At 38.7% G+C, this 22059-nt stretch overlaps 1 protein-coding gene across 1 annotated transcript in view; it reads left to right on the forward strand.

The window, feature by feature from the left end:
- The window catches only part of CENPP (centromere protein P), a 235608-nt gene that overhangs the window by 16077 nt on the left and 197472 nt on the right, over nucleotides 1–22059 (forward strand). The window contains 3 exon segments of the mRNA XM_005684168.3: nucleotides 7750–7832; nucleotides 7835–7930; nucleotides 10428–10516. Of these exon segments, the coding sequence (XP_005684225.2) occupies nucleotides 7750–7832; nucleotides 7835–7930; nucleotides 10428–10516 (268 nt within the window).

A 22059-nucleotide genomic window follows, 5' to 3' on the forward strand; every position in this document is an offset into this window, starting at 1 on the left:
TGAGAACCAGTGCGTTCTCTTGGCAAAACTCTGTTAGCCTTTGCCGTGCTTCATTTTCTATTCCAAGGCCAAATTTGCTTGTTACTCCAGGTATCCCTTGACTTCCTCCTTTTGCATTCTAGTCCCCTATGATGAAAAGGACAATTTTTTTGGGTGTTCTAGAAGGTCTTGTAGATCTTTATAGATACATTCAACATGAGGTTCTTCAGCAGTACTGGTTGGGGCGTAGACTTGGATTACTGTGATTTTCCAATGTGATATCTTTTTTTTTCCTGGTATTATATATAATATAAAACTTGCCATTTTAACCCTTTTAAAGTATATAGTTTAGTTCATAGTATTATACAATCATCCATCTCTAAAATGATTTCACTGTCCTGAAGAGAAACTTTGTACCCTTTAACCAATAACTCCCTAGTTTTCCTTTTCTTAGCCGCAGCTTCTTCCTGGAGTTCTGCATGTCTGTCCTTTAATGTGATTACTTAGTTCTTTTTATCAGTTTTCATTCATAGTTTGCTGTGATGTTGTTTAATATTCACTTGGAAGGAACTCATTTATATGCAGATTACCTCTCTTCTTTTTTCATTAGTTTTATCTATTTAATTTTTAGAAATCAAACAATGATAGTAAATACAAAAGAGAGTCATTTCAGTTCAGTCGCTCAGTCATGTCCGACTCTTTGCGACCCCATGGACTGCAGCACGCATAGCCCTCCTTGTCCATCACCAACTCCCGGAGCTTACTCAAACTCATGTCCATTGAGTCGGTGATACCATCCAACCATCTCACCCTCTTTCGTCCCCTTCTCCTCCCGCCTTCAATCTTTCCCAACCTCAGGGTCTTTTCAAATGAGTCAGTTCTTTGCAGCAGGTCGCCAAAGTATTGGAGTTTCAGCTTTAGCATCAATCCTTCCAGTGGACACTTAGGACTGATTTTCTTCAGGATGGACTGGTTGGATCACCTTGCTGTCCAAGAGACTCTCAAGAGTCTTCTCCTGCACCACAGTTCAAAAGCATCAATTCTTCGGCACTTAGCTTTCTTTGTAATCCAATTCTCACATCCATACGTGACTACTGGAAAAACCATAGCTTTTACTAGACAGACTTTTTGTGAAGTAATGTCTCTGCTTTTTAATATGCTATCTAGGTTGGTCATAGCTTCTCTTCCAAGGAGCAAGGGTCTTTTAATTTCATGACTGAGTCACCATCTGCGGTGATTTTTGATCCCAAGAAAATAAAGTCTCTCACTGTTTCCATTATTCCCATTCTATTATTTTCCACTATTTCTTTGCACTGATCACTGAGGAAGGCTTTCTTATCTCTTCTTGCTTTTCCTTTGGATCTCTGCATTCAAATGGGTATATCTTTCCTTTTCTCCTTTGCCTTTCACTTCTCTTCTTTTTTCAGGTATTTGTAAGGCCTCCTCAGACAATCATTTTGCCTTTTTGCATTTTTTTTTTCTTTTGGATGGTCTTGGTCACTGCCTCCTGTACAATGCCATAAACCTCCATCCATAGTTCTTCAGGGTCTCTGTCTATCAGATTAATCTCTTGAGTCTATTTGTCACTTCCACTGTATAATCATAAGGCATTTGATTTAGGGTATATCTGAATGATCTACTGGTTTTCCCCACTTTTTTCAATTTAAGTCTGAATTTTGCAATAGGAGTTCATGATCTGAGCCACAGTCAGCTCCCAGTCTTGTTTTTGATGACTGTATAGAGCTTCTCCATCTTTGACTGCAAAGAATATAATCAGTCTGATTTTGGTATTGACCATCTGGTGATGTCCATGTATAGCTCTTATGTTGTTGGAAGAGGGTGTTTGCTATGACAAGTGCGTTCTCTTGGCAAAACCTTGTTAGAAGCGAGAAAGAACTAAAGAGCCTCTTGATGAAAGTGAAAGAGGAGAGTCAAAAAGTTGGCTTAAAACTCAACATTCAGAACAGTAAGATCATGGTGTCCAGTCCCATGACTTCATGGCAAATAAATAGGGAAACAATGAAAAAAAAAAGAGAGTATTCACTCTCAAATGACATAGTGCTGTTTTCCCTTAGAAAAGAAGAGAAGCCAAAGGCAAAGAATGGGAAAGATATACCCAACTGAATGTAGAGTTCTGGAGAATAGTAAGGAGAGATAAGAAAGCCTTCTTAGGGGAACAATGCAAAGAAATAGAGGAAAACAATAGAATAGGAAAGCTAGAGCTCTCCAAAGAAATTGAACATTTCATGCAAAGGTGGGCCCCTTGAGCCAGACATCCTGGAATGTGAAGTCAAGGGATCCTTAGGAAACATTACTATGAACCAAACTAATGGAGATGCTGGAATTCCAACTGAGCTATTTCAAATTCTATAAGTATGCTATTGAAGTGCTGTATTCAACATGTCAGCAAATTTGGAAAACTCAGCAGTGGCACAGGACTGGTAAAAATCAGTTTGCTTTCCAATCTCAAAGACACACAATGCCAAAGAGTGTTCAAACTACCATACAATTATGCTCATTTCACATCCTAGCAAAGTGAAAGTCACTCAGTTGTCCAACTCTTTGCATCCCCCATGGACTGTAGCCCACCAATATCCTCTGTCTGTGGGATTCTCCAGAAAAGAATACTGAAGTGGGTAGCCATGCTCTTCTCTAGATTGGTTTCTTAAAAGGATCATTAACCTAAATTTCTGGTTAATTTCTCCAGGTCACATACTAGAGTAGTAACCATTCCCTTCTCCAGGAGATCTTCCCAACGCAGGGATCAAAACCAGGTCTCCTGTGTTGCTGGTGGATTCTTTTCTGTCTGAGTCACCACGGGAGCCCAAGAATACTGAAGAGGGTAGCCTATCCCTTCTCGAAGGGATCGTCCCAACCCAGGAATCAAATCAGAGTCTTCTGCATTGCAGGCGGATTCTTTACCAGCTGAGCTGCCAAGGAAGGCCACATGCTAGTGAGGTAATGCTCAAAATCCTTCAAGCTAGGCTTCAGCAGTATGTGAACTGAGAACTTCCTGACATAATACTAGCTGGATTTAGAAAAGGCAGAGGAACCAGCGATCAAATTGCCAACATTCATTGGATCATAGATAAAGCAAGAGAATTCCAGAAAAACAGCTACTTCTGCTTGCCAACACACATAGACGTTTCACAGGTTTGATCCCTGGGTCTGGAAGATCCTTGGAGAAGAGTATGACAACACACTCCAATATTCTTGCCTGGATAATTCCATGGGCAGAGGAGCCTGGTGGTCTATAGTCCATAGAGTTGCAAAGAGTCAGACAGGACTGAAGCAACATAGGACTGGAGCACTCTGCTTCATTAAGTACACTAAAGCCTTTGACTGTGTGGATCACAAGAAACTGGAAAAGTTTTAATGATTTGAGAATACCAGACCACCTTTACCTGCCTCCTGAGAAACCTGTATGTAGGTCAAGAAGCAACAATTAGAACCAGACATGGAACAACAGACTGGTTCAGAATTGGGAAAGGAGTCTGTCAAGGTTGTGTATTGTCACCCTGCTTATTTAACTTAGATGCAGTGTACCTCATGCAAAGTGCCAGTCTGGATGAAACACAAGCTGGACTCAAGATTGCTAGGAGAAATATCAGTAACCTCAGATATGCAGATGACACCACCCTTATGACAGAAAGCAAAGAGGAACTGAAGAGCCTCTTGATGAAAGTGAAAGAAGAGAGTAAAAAAGCTGATTTAAAAACTCAGCATTCTAAAAATGAAGATCCCAGCTTCTGGTCCCATCACTTCATGGCAAATAGATGGGGAAACAATAGAAACTGTGAGAGACTTTATTTTCTTGGGCTCCAAAATCACTGTGAACATAGACTGCACCCATGAAATTAAACGAGGCTGTTCCTTGGAAGAAAAGGTATGACTAACCTAGACAGCATGTTTTAAAGCAGAGACATTACTTAAATCAGTCCATAGTATTCATTGGAAGGACAGATTTTATTTTTTCTTGGACTCCAAAATGACTGTGAATGGTGATTGCAGCCATGAAATTAAAAGATGCTTCCTCTTACATAAATCATAGCAACATCCTTTATGACCCACATCCTAGAATAATGGAAATAAAAGCAAAAATATATAACTGGTAGCTAATTAAACTTAAAAGCTTCTGCACAACAAAGGAAACTATAAACAAAAAGGCAGCCCTCAAAATGGAAGAAAATAATCAATATGAAACAACTAACAAAGAATTAATTTCCAAAATATACAAGGAGCTCATACAACTCAGTAGCAGAAAAACAAACAACCCAATCAAAGAGTGGGCAAAAGACCTAAATAGGCATTTCTCCAAAAAAGACATACAGATGGCTAATAAACATATGAGGAGGTGCTCAACATCACTCATTATTATAGAAATGCAAATCAAAACTACAATGACATATTAGTTCAACCCAACATTGGAAAAGACCTTGATGCTGGGAAAGATTGAGGGCAGAAGGAGAAGAGTCTATTAGAGTATGAGATGGTTGGATGACATCACCAGCTCAATGGCCATTAGTTTGAGCAAACTCTGGGAAATAGTGAAGGACAGGGAAACCTATTGTGGTACAGTCCATTGGGTCACAGAGAATTGAACATGACTGAGCAACTGAACGATATCAAGTTCACTCTACCTTGCAGAGAGAAGAGAGATGATTGAAAGTCTGATTTACAAGTACTGGCCTGAAAGAGCTGAGATTAATCATCAAACATTCTTCTAGAATGAGAGGATGCATATTTCAAAGAACAGAGGCAAGATTGTGAAGATTTTCTTCTGACATTGGAGACAAGGTGCATTGATAATAAGAGACCCAAGATGTAAAATGAGAATCAGGATAATCATGCCCCAGAAGGCAAGGAAAGTGTGTTGTAAGACAGTGGACGTCAACAGTGTAGAACTGTGGCCGATAAAGGATTACAAAAAACAAAATACAATTTAATGCAATTATTTGCTGAAATTTTACTCTTTTTCAAGGAAAATAGAGCTACATCTAATTACAGTGTTGTTTAAAGATCAGGCTGTTACTCCTCTGGAATTTTACCCCCATACTCTTCAATGTCCCAAGAATATCTTTCTTACTATAAAATACCCTATGATACTCCACTTGTTTAAGAAGCTAAAGATTTATTATTTCATCATATCTTTTTAAATAGTTTGAAATGTCCTGGGATAGCAGATACTTACGTTAGAACACTTAAAATATTCCAACCTAAACAGACATTTTAATTCTGCAAAGTATTCCTATTATAATTTATTTTATCAGTTCAGTTCAGTTACTCAGTTGTGGCCGACTCTTTGCGATCCCATGGACTGCAGCACTCCAGGCTTCCCTGTCTATCACCAACTCCTGGAGGTTACTTAAACTCATGTCCATCCAGTCGGTGATGCCATCTAACCATCTCATCCTCTGTTGTCCCTTTCTCCTCCTGCCTTCAATCTTTCCCAGCATTAGGGCCTTTTCCAATGAGTCAGGTCTTCCCATCAAGTGGCCAAAGTATTGGCATTTCAGCTTCAGCATCAGTCCTTCCAATGAATATATCCTTTAGGATGGACTGGATGGGTCTCCTTGCAGTCCAAGGGACTCTCAAGAGTCTTCTCCAGCACCACAATTCAATAGCACCAATTCTTTGGCGCTCAGCCTTCTTTATGATCCAACTCTCACATCCATACATGAACTGTTGTACAAACCATAGCCTTGACTAGATGGACCTTTGTTGGCAAGGTAATGTCTCTGCTTTTTAATATGCTGTCTACGTTGGTGATAGTTTTTCTTCCAGGAGCAAGCATCTTTTAATTTCATGGCTGCAGTCACTGTGCACAGTGATTTTGGAGCCCAAGAAAATAAAGTCTTTCACCATTTTCAATGTTTCCCCATCTCTTTGCCATGAAGTGATGGGACCAGATGCCATGATCTTAGTTTATTTTATAGCTTTAAAAGATTTTTTTAGCTTATTTTATAGTTGTTTCTAATATGTAGAAGTCACTCAGTTGTGTCCAACTCTTTGCAGCCCCATTAACTGCAGCATGCCAGGCCTCCCTGTCCATCACCAGCTCCCAGAGTTTACCTAAACTCATGTCCATTGAGTCAGTGATGCCATCCAACCATCTCATCCTCTGTCATCCCCTTCTCCTCTTGCCCTCAATCTTTCCCAGCATCAGGGTCTTTTTCAGTGAGTCAGCTCTTCGCATAAGGTGGCCAAAGTATTGGAGTTTCAGCTTCAACATCAGTCCTTACAGTGAATACCCAGGACTGATCTCCTTTAGGATAGACTGGTTGGATCGCTTTGCAGTCCAAGGGACTCTCAAGAGTCTTCTCCAATACCACAGTTCAAAAGCATCAAGTGTTCTGCATTCAGCTTTCTTTATACTCCAACTCTGACATCCATATATGACTACTGGAAAAACCATAGTCTTGACTAGATGGACTATAGTTGACAAAGTACTGTCTCTGCTTTTTAATATGCTGTCTAGATTGGTCATAACTTTTCTTCCAAGGAGTAAGCATCTTTTAATTTCATGGCTGCAGTACCATCTGCAGTGATTTTGGAGCCCCCCAAAATAAAGTCAGCCACTGTTTCCACTGTTTCCCCATCTATTTGCCATGAAGTGATGGGACCGGATGCCATGATCTTAGTTTTCTGAATGTTGAGCTTTAAGCCAACTTTTTCACTGTCCTCTTTAATTAAGAGGCTTTTTATTCTTCTTCACCTTCTGCCATAAAGGTGGCGTCATCTGCATATCTGAGGTTATTGATATTCTCCCAGCCATCTTGATTCCAGCTTGCACTTCATCCAGCCCAGTTTTTCTCATTATGTATTCTGCATATAAGTTAAATAAGCAGGGTGACAATATAGAGTCTTGACGTACTCCTTTTCCTATTTGGAACCAGTCTGTTATTTCATGTCCAGTTCTAACTGTTGTTTCCTGACCTGCATACATATTTCTCAAGAGGCAGGTCAGGTGGTCTGGTATTCCCATCTCTTTCAGAATTTTCCACAGTTTATTGTGATCCACATAGTCAAAGGCTTTGGCATAGTCAATAAAGCAGAAATAGATGTTTTTCTGGAACTCTCTTGCTTTTTCCATGATCCAGCGGATGTTGGCAATTTGATGTCTGGTTCCTCTGCCTTTTCTAAAACCAGGTTGAACATCTAGACATTCACGGTTCACAGATTGCTAAAGCCTTGTTTGGAGAATTTTGAACATTACTAGTGTGTGAGATGAGTGCAGTTGTGTGGTAGTCTGAGCATTCTTTGGCGTTGCCTTTCTTAGGGATTGGAATGAAGACTGATCTTTTGCAGTCCTGTGACCACTGCCGAGTTTTCCAAATTTGCTGGCATATTGAATGCAGCACTTTCACCGCATCATCTTTTAGGATTCAGAATAGCTCAACTCGAATTCTATTACCTCCTTTAGCTTTGTTCATAGTGATGCTTCCTAAGGCCCTCTTGAGTTTACATTCCAGGATGTCTGGCTCTAGGTGAGTGATCACTCCATCGTGATTATCTGGGTCGTGAAGATCTTTTTGGTACAGTTCTTCTGTGTATTTTTGCCACCTCTAACTTTAGGATGTTTTATATTGAGATTAATGGCTGCAGTGTTAATAGCCACACTGATTTTAAGAAAAATCCTACTAGTGTTTTAATGGGAAGAGAATAAGAAGGATAAAATTGGAATGATTTGAAGAAATTTATAGATGTTAGTTGAAACACTTGTTAGTAGTTTCTTCATTGAAGTAATTATCTGTGTTTTTTGCTTTTTAGGAAATCATTTCAAGAAACACACCAATCAGATTCTGAAGAATGGGGATTGTCAAAAGATCTGAGAAGTCATCTTGGAAGTTTAGAATCGAACTTCAATTTCTAAGTAAACTTAGTGGTATCAGTATAAGAAATTACTGCAAGAACACAGAAGACCTAACTAGCACTGAGATGGCGGAAAAGAGTAAGCAGTTTTTTTTTCTTTTGGCTTCCCAAATGGCTTTCAGAATCTTAATTTTAGTTTTCCAGCTAGGGATTGATCCTGATCTCACACCAGTGAAAGTGTTGAGTCTTAACCATTAGACTCCCAGGGAATTTCCAGAGTAAGCATTAATTTCAATCAGGAAGTAGTATTGAGGTTTACCTCATTATGCATAGAAAATTAGTTTTCTTATCATTGAAATAAATTCTCCAAGGTAACGATTTGAATGTGTGGTTGTGGTTAACTTGTTTGTCAGGTGTCTATTGAACTTTACAGTGTGTGTCATATTCTTAAAAGCTGCCTGACATAGATATTAAAGAAGACATGGTCTCTCATTATGTACCTGAGTAGTAAAGTAACAGATTTAAGTGATTTTAAGGAAAACAACACTATTAGTTTGTAAATCTTAGCTATTGTTCACTACTGATATGAGAACTGTGTCATCTCTCAAACTCAGATATTTCAAGAACTGGATCATTTGGCAGAGGAGGGTTTCTGGTCCCAGTGACTAATGCTATATTACTAAGAATCTGTGATACGCTAACAAATAAAGAGAAGCTAATTCAGCTCTACAGTTGTATGTTGGGATCTTTGTTTAGAAGAAGGAATCAGTTTAGGAAATGCTTCCTGATCCCTACGAAAATAACTCTCCTGACTGGGGAGAGGGAGAGTGATACTTCAGAGGTCATGGACAGCTCACTTCAGTGGAATTACATGTAGAAATGAGTGATGAAATTTAGACACATCAGGTAGTTGAATAGTTGGAATACAGAGAGTATGGAGAGTGAAGTTTTACTGTGCACAAGTCTGTCTTTCGATTTTGAGTCCCATGTTTACCCTAGAAGATACCTAAGTGGTGGTGCCCATTCAGAATGCCTTTAAAAATTTTTTTTAGCTTATTTCTTTATTTTTGACTACACTGGGTCTTTGTTGCTGCACGTGGGCTTTCTCCAGTTGTGACCAGCAGGGACTACTCTCCAGTTGTTGTACATGGACTTCTTATTGCATTGGTTTCTCTTGTTGTGGAGCACAGGCTGTAGAGGGCATCAGCTTCAGTAGTTGAGGTACCTGGACTTAGTTGCCCTGTGGCATATGGAATCTTCCTGGACAGGGATCAAACCTGTGTCCCTTGCATTAGCAGGTGAATTCTTTACCACTGGATCACTGGAGAATTCCTAGAATGTATTTAGAATGGGCTTGTTTCACAGCTTTTCCCATTGCTGGCTTAGATTTCAATTTTCCTGGCTCTGCCAGGTTAGTTTCAATTTTTCACATAATATCCGGCTGATCCATCTGATTTTCAGCTTGTAAAATTAGTTTATTCTCATCTTTTTTCTCTTTATCCTTGTAGAGTTGTGCCCTCCTGGTAGAAAGGCCAGTACAGGGGTAGATTAAGAGGTACAAACTATTAGGTATAAAATAAGCTATAAGGGTATATTGTACAACATGGGGAATATGGCAAATATTTTATAATAACTGTAAAGGAGTATAACCTTTAAATATTGTGAATCACTATATTATCTATCTGTGACATATATTGTATAGTAACTATACTCCAGTTTCAAAAAAGAGTGAATTGTGTCCTTCTAAAATAACTTGATTAAAAAATATAATAAGGTCAAAATCATGGTTATCTCCTTTCTGAGAGATATTGTATAACTTGGAAAAGGCATGAAGGAACTTTATGCAATATGTTAAAATTTCTGTGTCTTGATCTTGGTGGTGGTTACTGGGAAACACTTGTAAACATATATGTATATCTCTATATATATCTCATGCTGTATCGGAAAAGGCAATGGCAACCCACTCCAGTACTCTTGCCTGGAAAATCCCATGGACAGAAGAGCCTGGTAGGCTGCAGTCCATGGGGTCGCTAAGAGTCGGGCACGACTGAGCGACTTCACTTTCACTTTTCACTTTCATGCATTGGAGAAGGAAATTGCAACCCACTCCAGTATTCTTGCCTGGAGAATCCCAGGGACAGAGGAGCCTGGTGGGCTGCCGTCTATGGGGTTGCACAGAGCCGGACACGACTGAAGTGACTTAGCAATAGCAGCATGCTGTATACTTAAGAATAGAGCATTTTATGAGTGTATTCATGTTATACCTAAAAAGTACTTTTGCTATCATTTTAGTAATGTTTTGAGAGTTAACTGAGATAATTGCATGGATTTAATTTATTGTCTAACTGGAACCAGCCAATGTTGAAAAATATGAAAAATTCAAATTTGTCTTGGGTTATACTATCATATTTCTATTTCTTACCTTAATCTTTGGTATCATTGAGAACTAGAAAATACAAGTTATCTTTAATCATATTTCTCAAAGGTGCACATCCTTCCAGGTATTTTCAACGCAAATGCTAACACTCTCACACATAAACCCACGTGTATTATAGATACCCACACAAAATTAAATGATTGATATTTAAAGAAAATTGTTATTTGCAAACAAAAATCTTTGTTTTTCTGATTTATAGGTATTAAAAAAGTTTTGCAGAAACACAGATTATCAGGAAATTGCCACATGATTACGTTTCAGCTTGAATTTCAGATTCTGGAAATCCAGGTAAATTAAGGAACATGTTGTTGTAGATAATACAGATTCTGCCACTATGAAATAAAAATACCCCACACCCCTGTCTTCAGTAGTGGCTGAGTTGAGGAGACATTCCTGAGCAGGACCCCTTGTAGCATGTTTGTACAAAGTGGTACCATAAAATTTTTTTTTTCTTTTAAATATGAATACCCTAGCAACTTCATATGGTAGTATTATTGATGAGAGCATAGTCTTTATTGGAATAGAGGTAATGAGATGTTTGTGGGATTCCAGCTTGAGCCCTGAGGTCATGTGAACCATCTTGGATGCCCTCAGTAGTCAACTAATATCTCAGTCTTCAATCATCTGTTAGTTATTTATTGCTGCTTAATACTTTCTTCCAAATTGAACAGTTTAAAACAACAAAAACCATGTATTATCTCACCATTTTCTATGAGGCAGGAATTGTGAGTAGCACAGTTGGTGTTCTTCCTCTGGCCTCTCCTATAGTTGTGGTCATCTGGGATCACCATAATCTGAAGACTGTTCAGAGCTGAAGGATTAGACTTCAGGATGGTCATGGTTGTGCCAGCAAGTTATACAGGACTACTGAGGCACAACACTGGAGGAAGATACTCTTGGCTAGGATTTTCACATAAAATCAGAAAGCAGACAGACAAAATGTTAACATGCAACCCCTGGCCAGAATAGGGAGAACAAGACTCAGACATCTTCAAAGTCTGGCTCCAAGAAGAGTTGGATCCAGGCATAATTTTGAGAACTAACCAAGTCTGGACATGTGCTTTGATAGCAAAAAAACAATTTCAGTCAGTTTGTTTTATGAGTTTGGGCCTATAGGGAGAATGTATAGAGGAGAGAACAGATAAGGACAGGCAAGCTGCCTTGGGCTCAGTTCATCAGATAACTAAAGTGAATGTAGACCAGTTGTCACAGCCAAGTCACAGGGATAAGCTGCTTGCTTGCACTCACAGTACTGTGCCTGGATTCCTCATGCTTATCCTCAGCCACAGAAATAGCCTCAAGTTGTCCCTTTTTGTATGCGATAGGAATTGATGCCAGATATTAGAAGTTACCCCCAACTAGTCATGAGTGATTGGGTCTAGGTATCTGCACTAGAAGTTTTGCCTCTTGAGAACTCTTTGCAGTCTGTGTCCCTGGTTGTCACCACTGACCCTGGCAGGCTGAGAACTGACTAGGTCTCTCATCTGATGACAGAGTTTCCAACTTGCTTCCACCTCAGGGTATCTCTCTTTAGTTTGTCAAAGTGACCAAGAACATCCACAGTGTGGCATTACCAAAACCAGTTGAGCAGGATGTCAGGTACATGGGTGATGAGTATCCTTGGAAATACACTGCTGGTGGGTTGGCACCAGACCTTGAAGCCATGCAAAATTCTCAGGATGATACTATAGTTCTGCATGACCTCAAAGATCATCTGCTGAAGACTAGAATAAAATATGGACCCAACTGAGTTGATCTCGTTTATGGTGAACAGCCCGTTCCAGGACTCCAGACTCCTCAGAATTCCTGGATGTTGTCCCATTGCAGAAAGATGCATAGTTGGACCAACTGCCTTTTCTTTCTGGCTAGTGTGATCCTAAACTCAAGAGTGGTGATATACCAAATGATTACTTGCTTTCTTGCCTCCATTAATGGTCAGGTCGATAGATTGTGTCAGGTTAATCAGAGCTCTGAGATCTAGTTCTGTGTCTTAAAACATCTGCACTATCAGTGTATACATGTCCAGGAAACTGCTCAGGGACATCCTATTAGGTTGGTGCAAAAGTAATTGCAGTTTTGCATTGTTGAACTTTGCTGCTTGATATTGGAATACAGTCTTAAATATGGTTATTTTATACATCATTTTAATGTGCATTTCTCACTTTATGTTTCTTTGATAATTACTTATTACTTGCTGTTTATTTTATGTTTATTTTAGACTATAGAAATGATATTAGACAAAAAGCAAATTTGAGGAGTTTTTTTATTTGCATTAAAAATGGTCGTAAAGCAGAAGAGGTAATTCATAACATCAGTAACACATTTGGCCCAGGAACTGCTAACGAGCATACAGTGCAGTGGTGGTTCAAGAAGTTTTGCAAAGGAGATGAGAGCCTTGAAAATGAGGAGCCTACTAGCTGGCCATTGTAGGTTGACAATGACCAACTGAGAGCAATCATCGAAGTTGACTCTTACAACTACATGAGAAATTGACAAAGAACTCAATGTCAACCATTCGGTGGTCATTTGGCATTCAAAGCAAATTGTAAAGGTGGAAAAGCTCAGTAAGTGAATGCCTCATGAGCTGACCGAAAATTTAAAAACCATTGGTTTGAAATGTCATCTTAGCTTATTCTGTGCAACAGCAGTGAACCATTTTTCAATTAGATTGTGATGTGTGATTAAAAAGTGGATTTTATACAACAACCGACAGTGACCAGCTCAGTGGTTGGACTGAGAAGAAGCACCAAAGCACTTCCCAAGGCATACTTGCACCAGAAAAAAGTCATGGTCACTGTTTGGTGGTCTGCTGCCCATCTGATCAACTCCTGCTTTCTAAATCTCAGCAAAACCATTGCATCAGAGAAATATGCTCAGCAAATGGATGAGATGCACCAAAAACTGCAACACATGAAGCCAATATTGATCAACAGAATGGGTCCAGTTCTGCTCCACAATGCCTGAATCCATGTTGTACAACCAATGCTTCAGAAGTTGAACAAATCAGACTACGAACTTTTGCCTCATCTGCCATATTCACCTGACCTCTTGTCAACTGACTACTACCTTCTCAAAGCATCTCAGCAACTTTTGGCAGGGAAAATGTTACCATACCCAGCGGGAGGCAGAAGACGCTTTCCAAGAGTTTGTTGAATCCCAAAGCGTGAATTTTTATGCTACAGGAATAAACAGACTTATTTCTCATTGGTAAAAATGTTTTGATTGTAATGGTTCCTATTTTGATTAATAAAGATGTGTTTGAGCCTAGTTATAATGATTTAAAATTCGTGGTCCAGAACTTCAGTTACTTTTGTATCAACCTAATAGCAGCCTTGGGCTTCTACAGGCTTTTTCTTCCATTGTTATTCACTTTTTTATAGTCACTTCCTGGGTTATCTGGAGAGAAGCCAGATTGCTGGTAAAATTAGGCTCATCCTTGGGAAGTTGTTGTTGTTCAGTCACTCAGTCATGTCTGACTCTTTGCAACCTTGTGGACTGCAGCGCACCAGGCTTCCCTGTCCTTCATCATCTGGAGTTTGCTCAAACTCATGTCCATTGAGTTGGTAATGCCATCCAACCATCTCATCCTCTGTCATCCCCTTCTCCTCCTGCCTTCAACCTTTACCAGCATAAGGGTCTTTTCTAATGAGTAGGCTCTTCTCCTCAAGTGGCCAACATATTGGAACTTCAGCTTCAGCATCAGTCCTTCCAGTGGATATTCAGGGTTGATTTCCTTTAGGATTGACTGGTTTGATCCCCTTGCAGTCCAAGGGACATGTATGGGAAGCTGTACATGAGTCCAGTTGGATAAAAGGCGATACTCTGAAGTTGAGATGAACAACCCACTTGGTGCAGCTGTACATTCCAGGATAGGCTGTGGCCAAAAGCTGATTGGTGTACTCATTAGTGGGGCTTTAGTCTGAGAGAGAAAATAGAATAGAATGTTTTAATTTCATTTTGTTGAAGTTGCATACTTGTGGTGACTTTAATCCTTTGAAGGAAACCATCAAGTGGCAATTTGATCACATCAGAAGTCAGATCACACATAAGGTTTTAATTTAGGGACATTTTAAAAAATAATGTGATGTGCTTCTGAAGAATGGCTATTATTTGACCAGAGGCATTCCTGGCATGAACTGGTACTGCAGTTCCCATAGTGGCTTGACTTGAATGGTCCTGGGTATCCAACATGAAGTCACATAGACAGGACCAGAGCCATGTGGGGCCTGCCATACAGGGCCTGCTACCCGTACTATAGTGGCTACACTCCCTACCTCCTACCAGACAGCAGTGACACCAGCCCAGACCTCACCCCCCTATCAACAGTACTTTAAGCTAATACTCTGATCCTCATACTACCAAAGCATGATTGAAAATTTGGTAATCATTTTGTAATGGCCTGCAGTTACACTCATATGCTCATATGCTTAACAAATTAAAACTAGTTGTGCTCCATATAATAGAAAATTTAATAAAAAGGAAGATTCAGAATACTAGAAGTTTATTTCTCTGTTGCTTAAACAAAATTGCAAGATCCGTTTTCGAGGGCTAATATGGTGGTTTTATGATCATCAGGCTCTGCCGTCACCCACGTGGCTGCCGCATTGTGGTGCAGTTATCACTTCAGCATTTCAGACATTGGGAAAGGGCTGGGCAAACAGGGGCTCACCTTTTCCATTGAACAACATTTTTTAGAAATTGTAATACCCATCATTTTCACCTGCATTCTAATGGCCAATAAATAAGTGCAGGGGAGGCTGGAAATTTAGTCTTCATTATGCATGGCCATGTGGCCAATGGAAAAATTGGAGCAAGAAAGAAGTCCACATATTGGGGACTACCAGCAGTTTCTGCCCCATATACTTCAGGAGATGCAGGAAAAAAAATCTAAGGAGAAGAACAATTTATACAATTTGAAAGACATAGAACTCAGTAATCACTGAATCGCTAAAGGGACATAAGTTGTTATTATATACATTTCAAAGTAGGTAGACGGAGGAGCCTGGTAGGCTTCAGTCCATAGGGTCACTAAGAGTTGGACACGACTGAGCGACTTCACTTTCACTTTTCACTTTCATGCATTGGAGAAGGAAATGGCAACCCACTCCAGTGTTCTTGCCTGCAGAATCCCAGGAATGGGGGAGCCTGGTGGGCTGCCGTCTATGGGGTCGCACAGAGTCAGACACGACTGAAGCAACTTAGCAGCAGCAGTAGCAGGTGCTTTTGAACTGCTTGGTTTTACCAAATTTGCTACAGAAAGAGCATGCTGTCCCAAGCTATGTTAAGAACACTCTGTTTCTCTCTATACCTTAGAACTATATCTCTAGTGGAATCACCAGGTTAAAGGAGATGTACATGTAAATTTTGACTGATAGTGCCAAACTGCCTTCTAAAATACTTTTACCATTTTACATGTTGGGCAGATTTTTATAGTTGAGACTGAGAAAAAAAGCAGTGGTAAAGAAATAGCTATATTTTATGTTCTAAAACACTTTTAAAAAACAAAATTTCCACTAGAGGGAGATGTTTAGCTATCAGAAAGTTTAAAAGTAATCTAACTAATAAATCTGTCTTACTTATAGAATATTGTTATTATGAAATCATGGTAATACAGTGTTAGAAACCACAGGTGACCTAAAATCGTATTAATAGGATGCTGGGACCAAAAGTAAACTGATAGATTATCTGGCTCAACGCTCTTACTATATAGGGAAACACCCAGAATGTTTGGATGATTACCCATGTTGGCGCAGTTCTTCTTGTCATATGTAGTTGGAGCATACAACTCTTTTCTCCAGATTTTTTTTGTCTGATGTTGTTAGTGTTGTTGTACTGTTTGTGAGGAGTTGCAGGAATATTAGAATTAACATGTATTAGCATTCATAGTCCATGTAGCACACTAAATCAAATGGGTGGCAGTTCATGGAGTAAGAGAAAAATTGAATGTATTTTTGTAACTACTCTCCCTGAAACCCAACGAACTGGAAAAAATGATCCAAAAATAAGAAACTTTTTAAACTAAAAGGAATATTTGTATTGGTACAAGTTCAACTACTGGGAGCTATAAAAAATAAAATTGACAACTTGGGTAATCACAAAGTTATGTGAGACAACCAAGAACAATGGCAGGGTTGAACAATAAGGTTCACCTCCCACACAGAGCCAGCCCTTCAAACCTGAAGAGGTGACTGTTTCATCTAATGCATAGAAACAAACAAAGACAATCAGGTAAAATGAAGAAAGAGAGTAATATGTTTGAAACAAAAAAGAACAAGCTACACCCTCAGGAAAAAAACCTTAATGAAGCAGAGATAAGTAATTTACCTGATGAAGAGTTCAAAGTAATGGTCACAAAGATGCTAACCAAACTCAGAGAAGAATGCATGAAGACATTAAGAACTTCAACAAAGATATGGAAAATAAGGTCCAAACAGAAGTCCCAGAGCTGAAGAATACAATAACTGAATTGAAAAATACGTTAGAGAATTTCAACAGCTGACAACATGAGAGAAAATAAAAGATCAGTGAACTCAAACACAGGGCACAGAAACTCACCAGATCAAAGCAACAAGAGAGAAAAAGAATGAAAATGAAGGTAGCTTAAGGGATTTATGGGATAAAATGAAGTATACTAACCTTCACATTATAGGCATCCCAGAAGGAGAAGAGAAAGGTACAAAAACATGCTTGAACGAATAATAGTGGCAATTTAACTTCCCTAAACTGTAAAACAGTTCTTCAGATCTAGGAACCCCAGAGAGTTCCATGTTAGAGAAACCCCCTAAAACCCCACACAGAGACACATTAAAATCGAAATACCAAAATTTGAAACCAAGAAGAGACTCTTAAAAGCAACAAACAAGAGAAAAACAATTGTTACATATAAGGGAACTCCCTAAAGACTTTCAGCAGGTTTTTTAGCAGAAACTTTGCAGGTCAGAGGAGAGTGGCGGGATGTATTCAACATGCTAAAAGAAAATGATTTCCAACCAAGATTAAACTTGGCAAAGTTATGATTCAGAATTGAAGGAAAAATAAGAGTTTTGCAGATAAGCAAAAGCTAAAGGAGTTTATCACCACTAAACCAGCCTTAAGAGAAATGTTAAAGGGATTTCTTTAAGCTGAAAAGAAAGGTCAGTAAATTGGTAACAGGAAAACATGAAAGTATAAATCTCACTGGTAAATGTATATAACTGTTATTGTTCAGTTGTTCAGTTGCTAAGTTGTGTTTGACTCTTTGCGACCCCATGGACTGCCACAGGTCAGGATAGGTAGTGAATTAATCACTTATAAAGCTAGTATGAAGGTTAAAAGAAAAAAGTAGTAAAAATAACTAACTACAATAATTATTTATGGGAGTATGGCTGAGTCCCTTTGCTCTCCACCTGAAAATATCACAGCATTGTTAATCGGCTGTATTCCAGTATCAAATTAAAGATATGAAACCCAAAGATAACAGAAGGAAGGGAATAAATAACATAGATCAGCAGAATTGCCTGGTGATCTAGTGGTTAGGACTCTGCACTCTCACTGCAGAGGGCCTTGGTTTGATCCCTGGGAACTAATACCCCACAAGCCATGTGGTGCGGCCAAAACAAGGAAAACTCTGAACATAGATCAGAGCAGAAACAAATGAAATAGAAACTAAAAAGACATTAGAAAAGATCAATGAAACTAAGAGCCGGTAATTTGAAAGGATAGTCAAAACTGAATAAACATTGAGTTAGACTCACCAAGAAAAAAAAAAAAAGAATTAAAAATCAGAAATGAAAGAGGAGTCATTAAAGCTGCTACCGCAGGAATACATAGGATCATAAGAGACTACTATGAACAATTATGCACCAACAAATGGATAAACAGCTAAAAACAATCTTCCAAGGCTGAATCAGGAAGAAATAGAAAATCTGAACAGACTGATTACTAATAGATTGAATCAATAATTTAAAACCGCCCAGCTAACTGAAATGCAGGACCAGATGATTTCTCTGATGACTATACCAAACAATTAAAGAATTAATACCAGTGCTTCTAAAACTATTCCAAAAAGCAGAGGAAGAGCACTTTGAACTCACTGTATAAGGCCAGCATTACCCTGATATCCCAAACAGACAAGGGCACAAGGAAGAAAATCATAACCCAATGTCACTGGTGAACATAGATGCAAAAATCATTAATAAAATATTAACAAATTAAATTCAACAATGCATTAAAAGGATCATACATGATGATCAAGTGAAATTTATTTCAGGGGTGCAGAAATTGTTAAAAATTTGCAAATCAATTGATGTGTACACCACATTAACAGAAAAAAAGGATAAAAATTAATATGATTATCTTAATACATGCAAAAAAACATTTGATTAAAGTCAACAACCATTTAGCAAATTTAACCATTTAACCATTTCAACAAAGTGAGTATAGAAGGAATATACCTCAAGATAATAAAGGATATATATGGTAAGCTCAACAGTGAAAATAACTCTTCCTGTAAGATCTCACCGGAGTAAGAAATGACAACCCACTCCAGTATTCTTGCCTAGAGAATCCCATGGACAGAGAAGCCTGGCAGGGCTACAGTCTGTGGGGCCACGAAGAGTCAGACATGACTGAAGTAACTTAGCAGTAAGATCTCAGATAAGACAAACGATGCCTACTCTTGCCATGTTTATCCAACACAGTATTGGAAGTCATAGCCAGATCAGTTATATTTTTTTAAACAAGGACTTTGCTAGTGGCACAGTGGCTAAGAATCCGCCTATAGTGGGCACAGGTTCTATCCTTGGTTCAGGAAGATTCCATATGCCACGGAACAACTAAACCCATGAGCCAAAACTACTGAGCCCATGTGCCCTAGGGCCAGTGCTCTGCAGTAGGAGGAGTCACTTCAATGAGAAGACCACCCAACACAACTAGAGAATAGCCCCCACTTGCTGCAACCAGAGAAAGTCCACACGCAGCAATGAAGACCCAGTGCAGCCAAAAAATAAATAAATCAAATTTAAATAATAATGAAAGGCATCCAAATCAGAAAGAAAGAAGTAACAATGCCACTATTTCATAGGTGATATATGTTATTATTTATAGAAAACCCTAAAGGCTTCCTCCCCACCAGAAAACCGTTAGAATAAATGAACAAGTTCAGTTACGTTGTGGGATACAAAATCAATTAATCTGTTGCATTTCTATACGCTAATAATGAGCTACCAGAGAAATTAAGGAAACAATTTCATTTATAATAGCATCACAATGAATAAAATACCTACAATAAGTTTAACCAAGGAGATGAAAAGCCTATGCACAGAAAGCTATAAGACATTGATGAAAGAAAGTTTAGAACAGAAGTAAATAGAAGGATATTCCATGCTTGTAGCTAGGAAGAATTAACATTGTTAAAATGCCACACAGCCGAAAGCTATATACAGATTCAGTGCAATGCTGACCAGAGTTCCAATATGTTTTTCACAGAACTAGAAGAAACTCCTACAATTTGTTTGGAAGCACAAAATATCTCAAATAGCCAAAGCAGTCTTGGGAAAGAACAAACCTGGAACCATTACACATCTTAATTTCAAATTGTATTACAAAGCTATAGAGATCTAATCAATATTGTCTTGGCCTAAAGTAGACGCATATGTCAATAGAACAGAATAAAGGATCCAAGAAATAAACTCATACATATGAGTTAATTTATGTCTGCTTACCTGATAACTCAGTTGGTGAAGAAGCCGCCTGCAATGCAGGAGACCCCGGTTCAATTCCTGGGTCAGAAAGATCCACTGAAGAAGGGATAGGCTACCAACTCCAGTATTCTTGAGCTTCCTTGGTGGCTCAGCTGGTAAGGAATCCACCTGCAATGAGGAAGACCTGGTTTTGATTCCTGAGTTGGGAAGATCCCCTGGAGAAGGGAAAGGCTACCCACTCCAGTATTCTGGCCTGGAGAATTCCATGGACTATAGAGTCCATGGGTTCGCAAAGAGTCAGACACAACTGAGTGACTTTCACTTTCACTTTATGTCAAAAGAGCCAAGACTATAGAATGGGGAAAGGATAGTTTCTTCAATAAATGGTGTTGGGAAAACTGGATAGCCACATGCCAAAGAATGAAACTGGACCACTCTTATATCATACACAAAACCTACGTCTAATTAACAATTAACAATATTAACTCAAAATAGATTAAAGATTTGAATGTAAGACCTGAGACCATAAAAATGCTAGAAGAAAACATAGGTGGTAAGCCTCTTGACATCACTCTGGCAACGACTTTTTAGATTTGACACCAAACGCAAAAATAAACAAGTGGAACTATATGAAACTAAAAAGTTTCTGCACAGCAAAGGAAACCATCAGCAAAATGACAAGGCTGAATGAGAGAAAATAGTTGCAAATCATATCTAATAAGGTATTAATATCCAAAACATGTTAATTGTAGGCTTTATAATGACAAGATAATTTGCCTTTTCTAGTGGGTAAAAGGCCAAAATCCAACACACACACACGCATAATCAAACAAAGACAAGATATTCCTCTGGGATTTTTTTCTTTCCTTTCTTTTTCTTTTGTCTGTGTGGGTTATCATAGCTTTATATGAGATGTAGTTCATATACCATATAATTCATCCATTTAAGGTATACATTTAGCAGTTTTTAATCTATTCAGATTTGTGCAACCATCACCACATCCAGTTTAGAACTTTGTTACCTCAAAGAGAAACTTCATGCTCTTTATCACTCCTCATTTGCCCTTCTGCCCAAACCTAACTTATCCATATCTTCTGTCTCTATAGATGTGCCTATTCTGGGCATTTCATAAAAAATGGAGTTACATAATTTTTGGTCTTTTTTTGGCCAATTTCTTTTACTTAGCACCATTATTTTCAGGATTCATTCATTCATGTTACACATGTATTGTTACTTCATTCTTTTTTTCTAGCTGTGTTGTGAGGATATATCACATTTTGTTTCTTCATTCATCAGCTAAGAAACATTTGGCGGCTTGTTTTTCCCTTTTGGTTGTTATGAATCACACTTCTGAAACTACTCACATACAGGTTTTTCGGTGGACATATGCTTCATTTTTCTTGTGTATATCTAGGTAGAGAATTACTATGGGCTTCCTTGGTAGCTCAGTGGTAAAGAATACACCTGCTAAGCAGGAGACTGCCTGCAATGCAGAAGACTTGGGTTCAATCCGTGGGTTGAGAAAATTCCCTGGATAAGGAAATAGCAACTCAGTTTAGTATTCTAGCCTTGAAACCACATGGACAGAGGAGACTGGTGGGCTACAGTCCTTAGAATCACAAGAGTTGGGCACAACTTTGCGACTAAACCACCACCACCAGAAAATTACTGGGTCAGATGGAAGTACCAGATATGACTAGTATGTTGAGCATTTTTTCATAAGTTTATTGGCCATTTGTATTATCATCTTTGATAAAATGTATGTTGAGATCCATTGCCCAGTTTTTAATTGGGTTATTTGTCTTTTTATTTTTGAGTTGTAAGAGTATTCTGGAAATTTGTTTCTGATTGGATATGGTAGTAGATGTCCACAGTCTACTTTAACTACAGCTGCTACTAATAATTCCCACTATATTCTTGAGCAGCTGAAAAACTAAACAAAGATTATAGGCCATTAATACCCATTTCTACAGCGGCTGAAAATACTGAAAAGTCAGATACACCCAGACAAATGGGGAAGAGTCATTCATTTATCTGCTCATCCTGTATCCTTAGGAAATAGCAGAAATTGCTGGATCTACTCCTATAAACAAAAAAGATCCACAGAGTACACAGCACAAAGGTGGTACAGAGTTTGTTCATCATCATTTA

This window comes from Capra hircus, chromosome 8 (genome assembly GCF_001704415.2).
Source record: "Capra hircus breed San Clemente chromosome 8, ASM170441v1, whole genome shotgun sequence".
NCBI lineage: Eukaryota > Metazoa > Chordata > Mammalia > Artiodactyla > Bovidae > Capra > Capra hircus.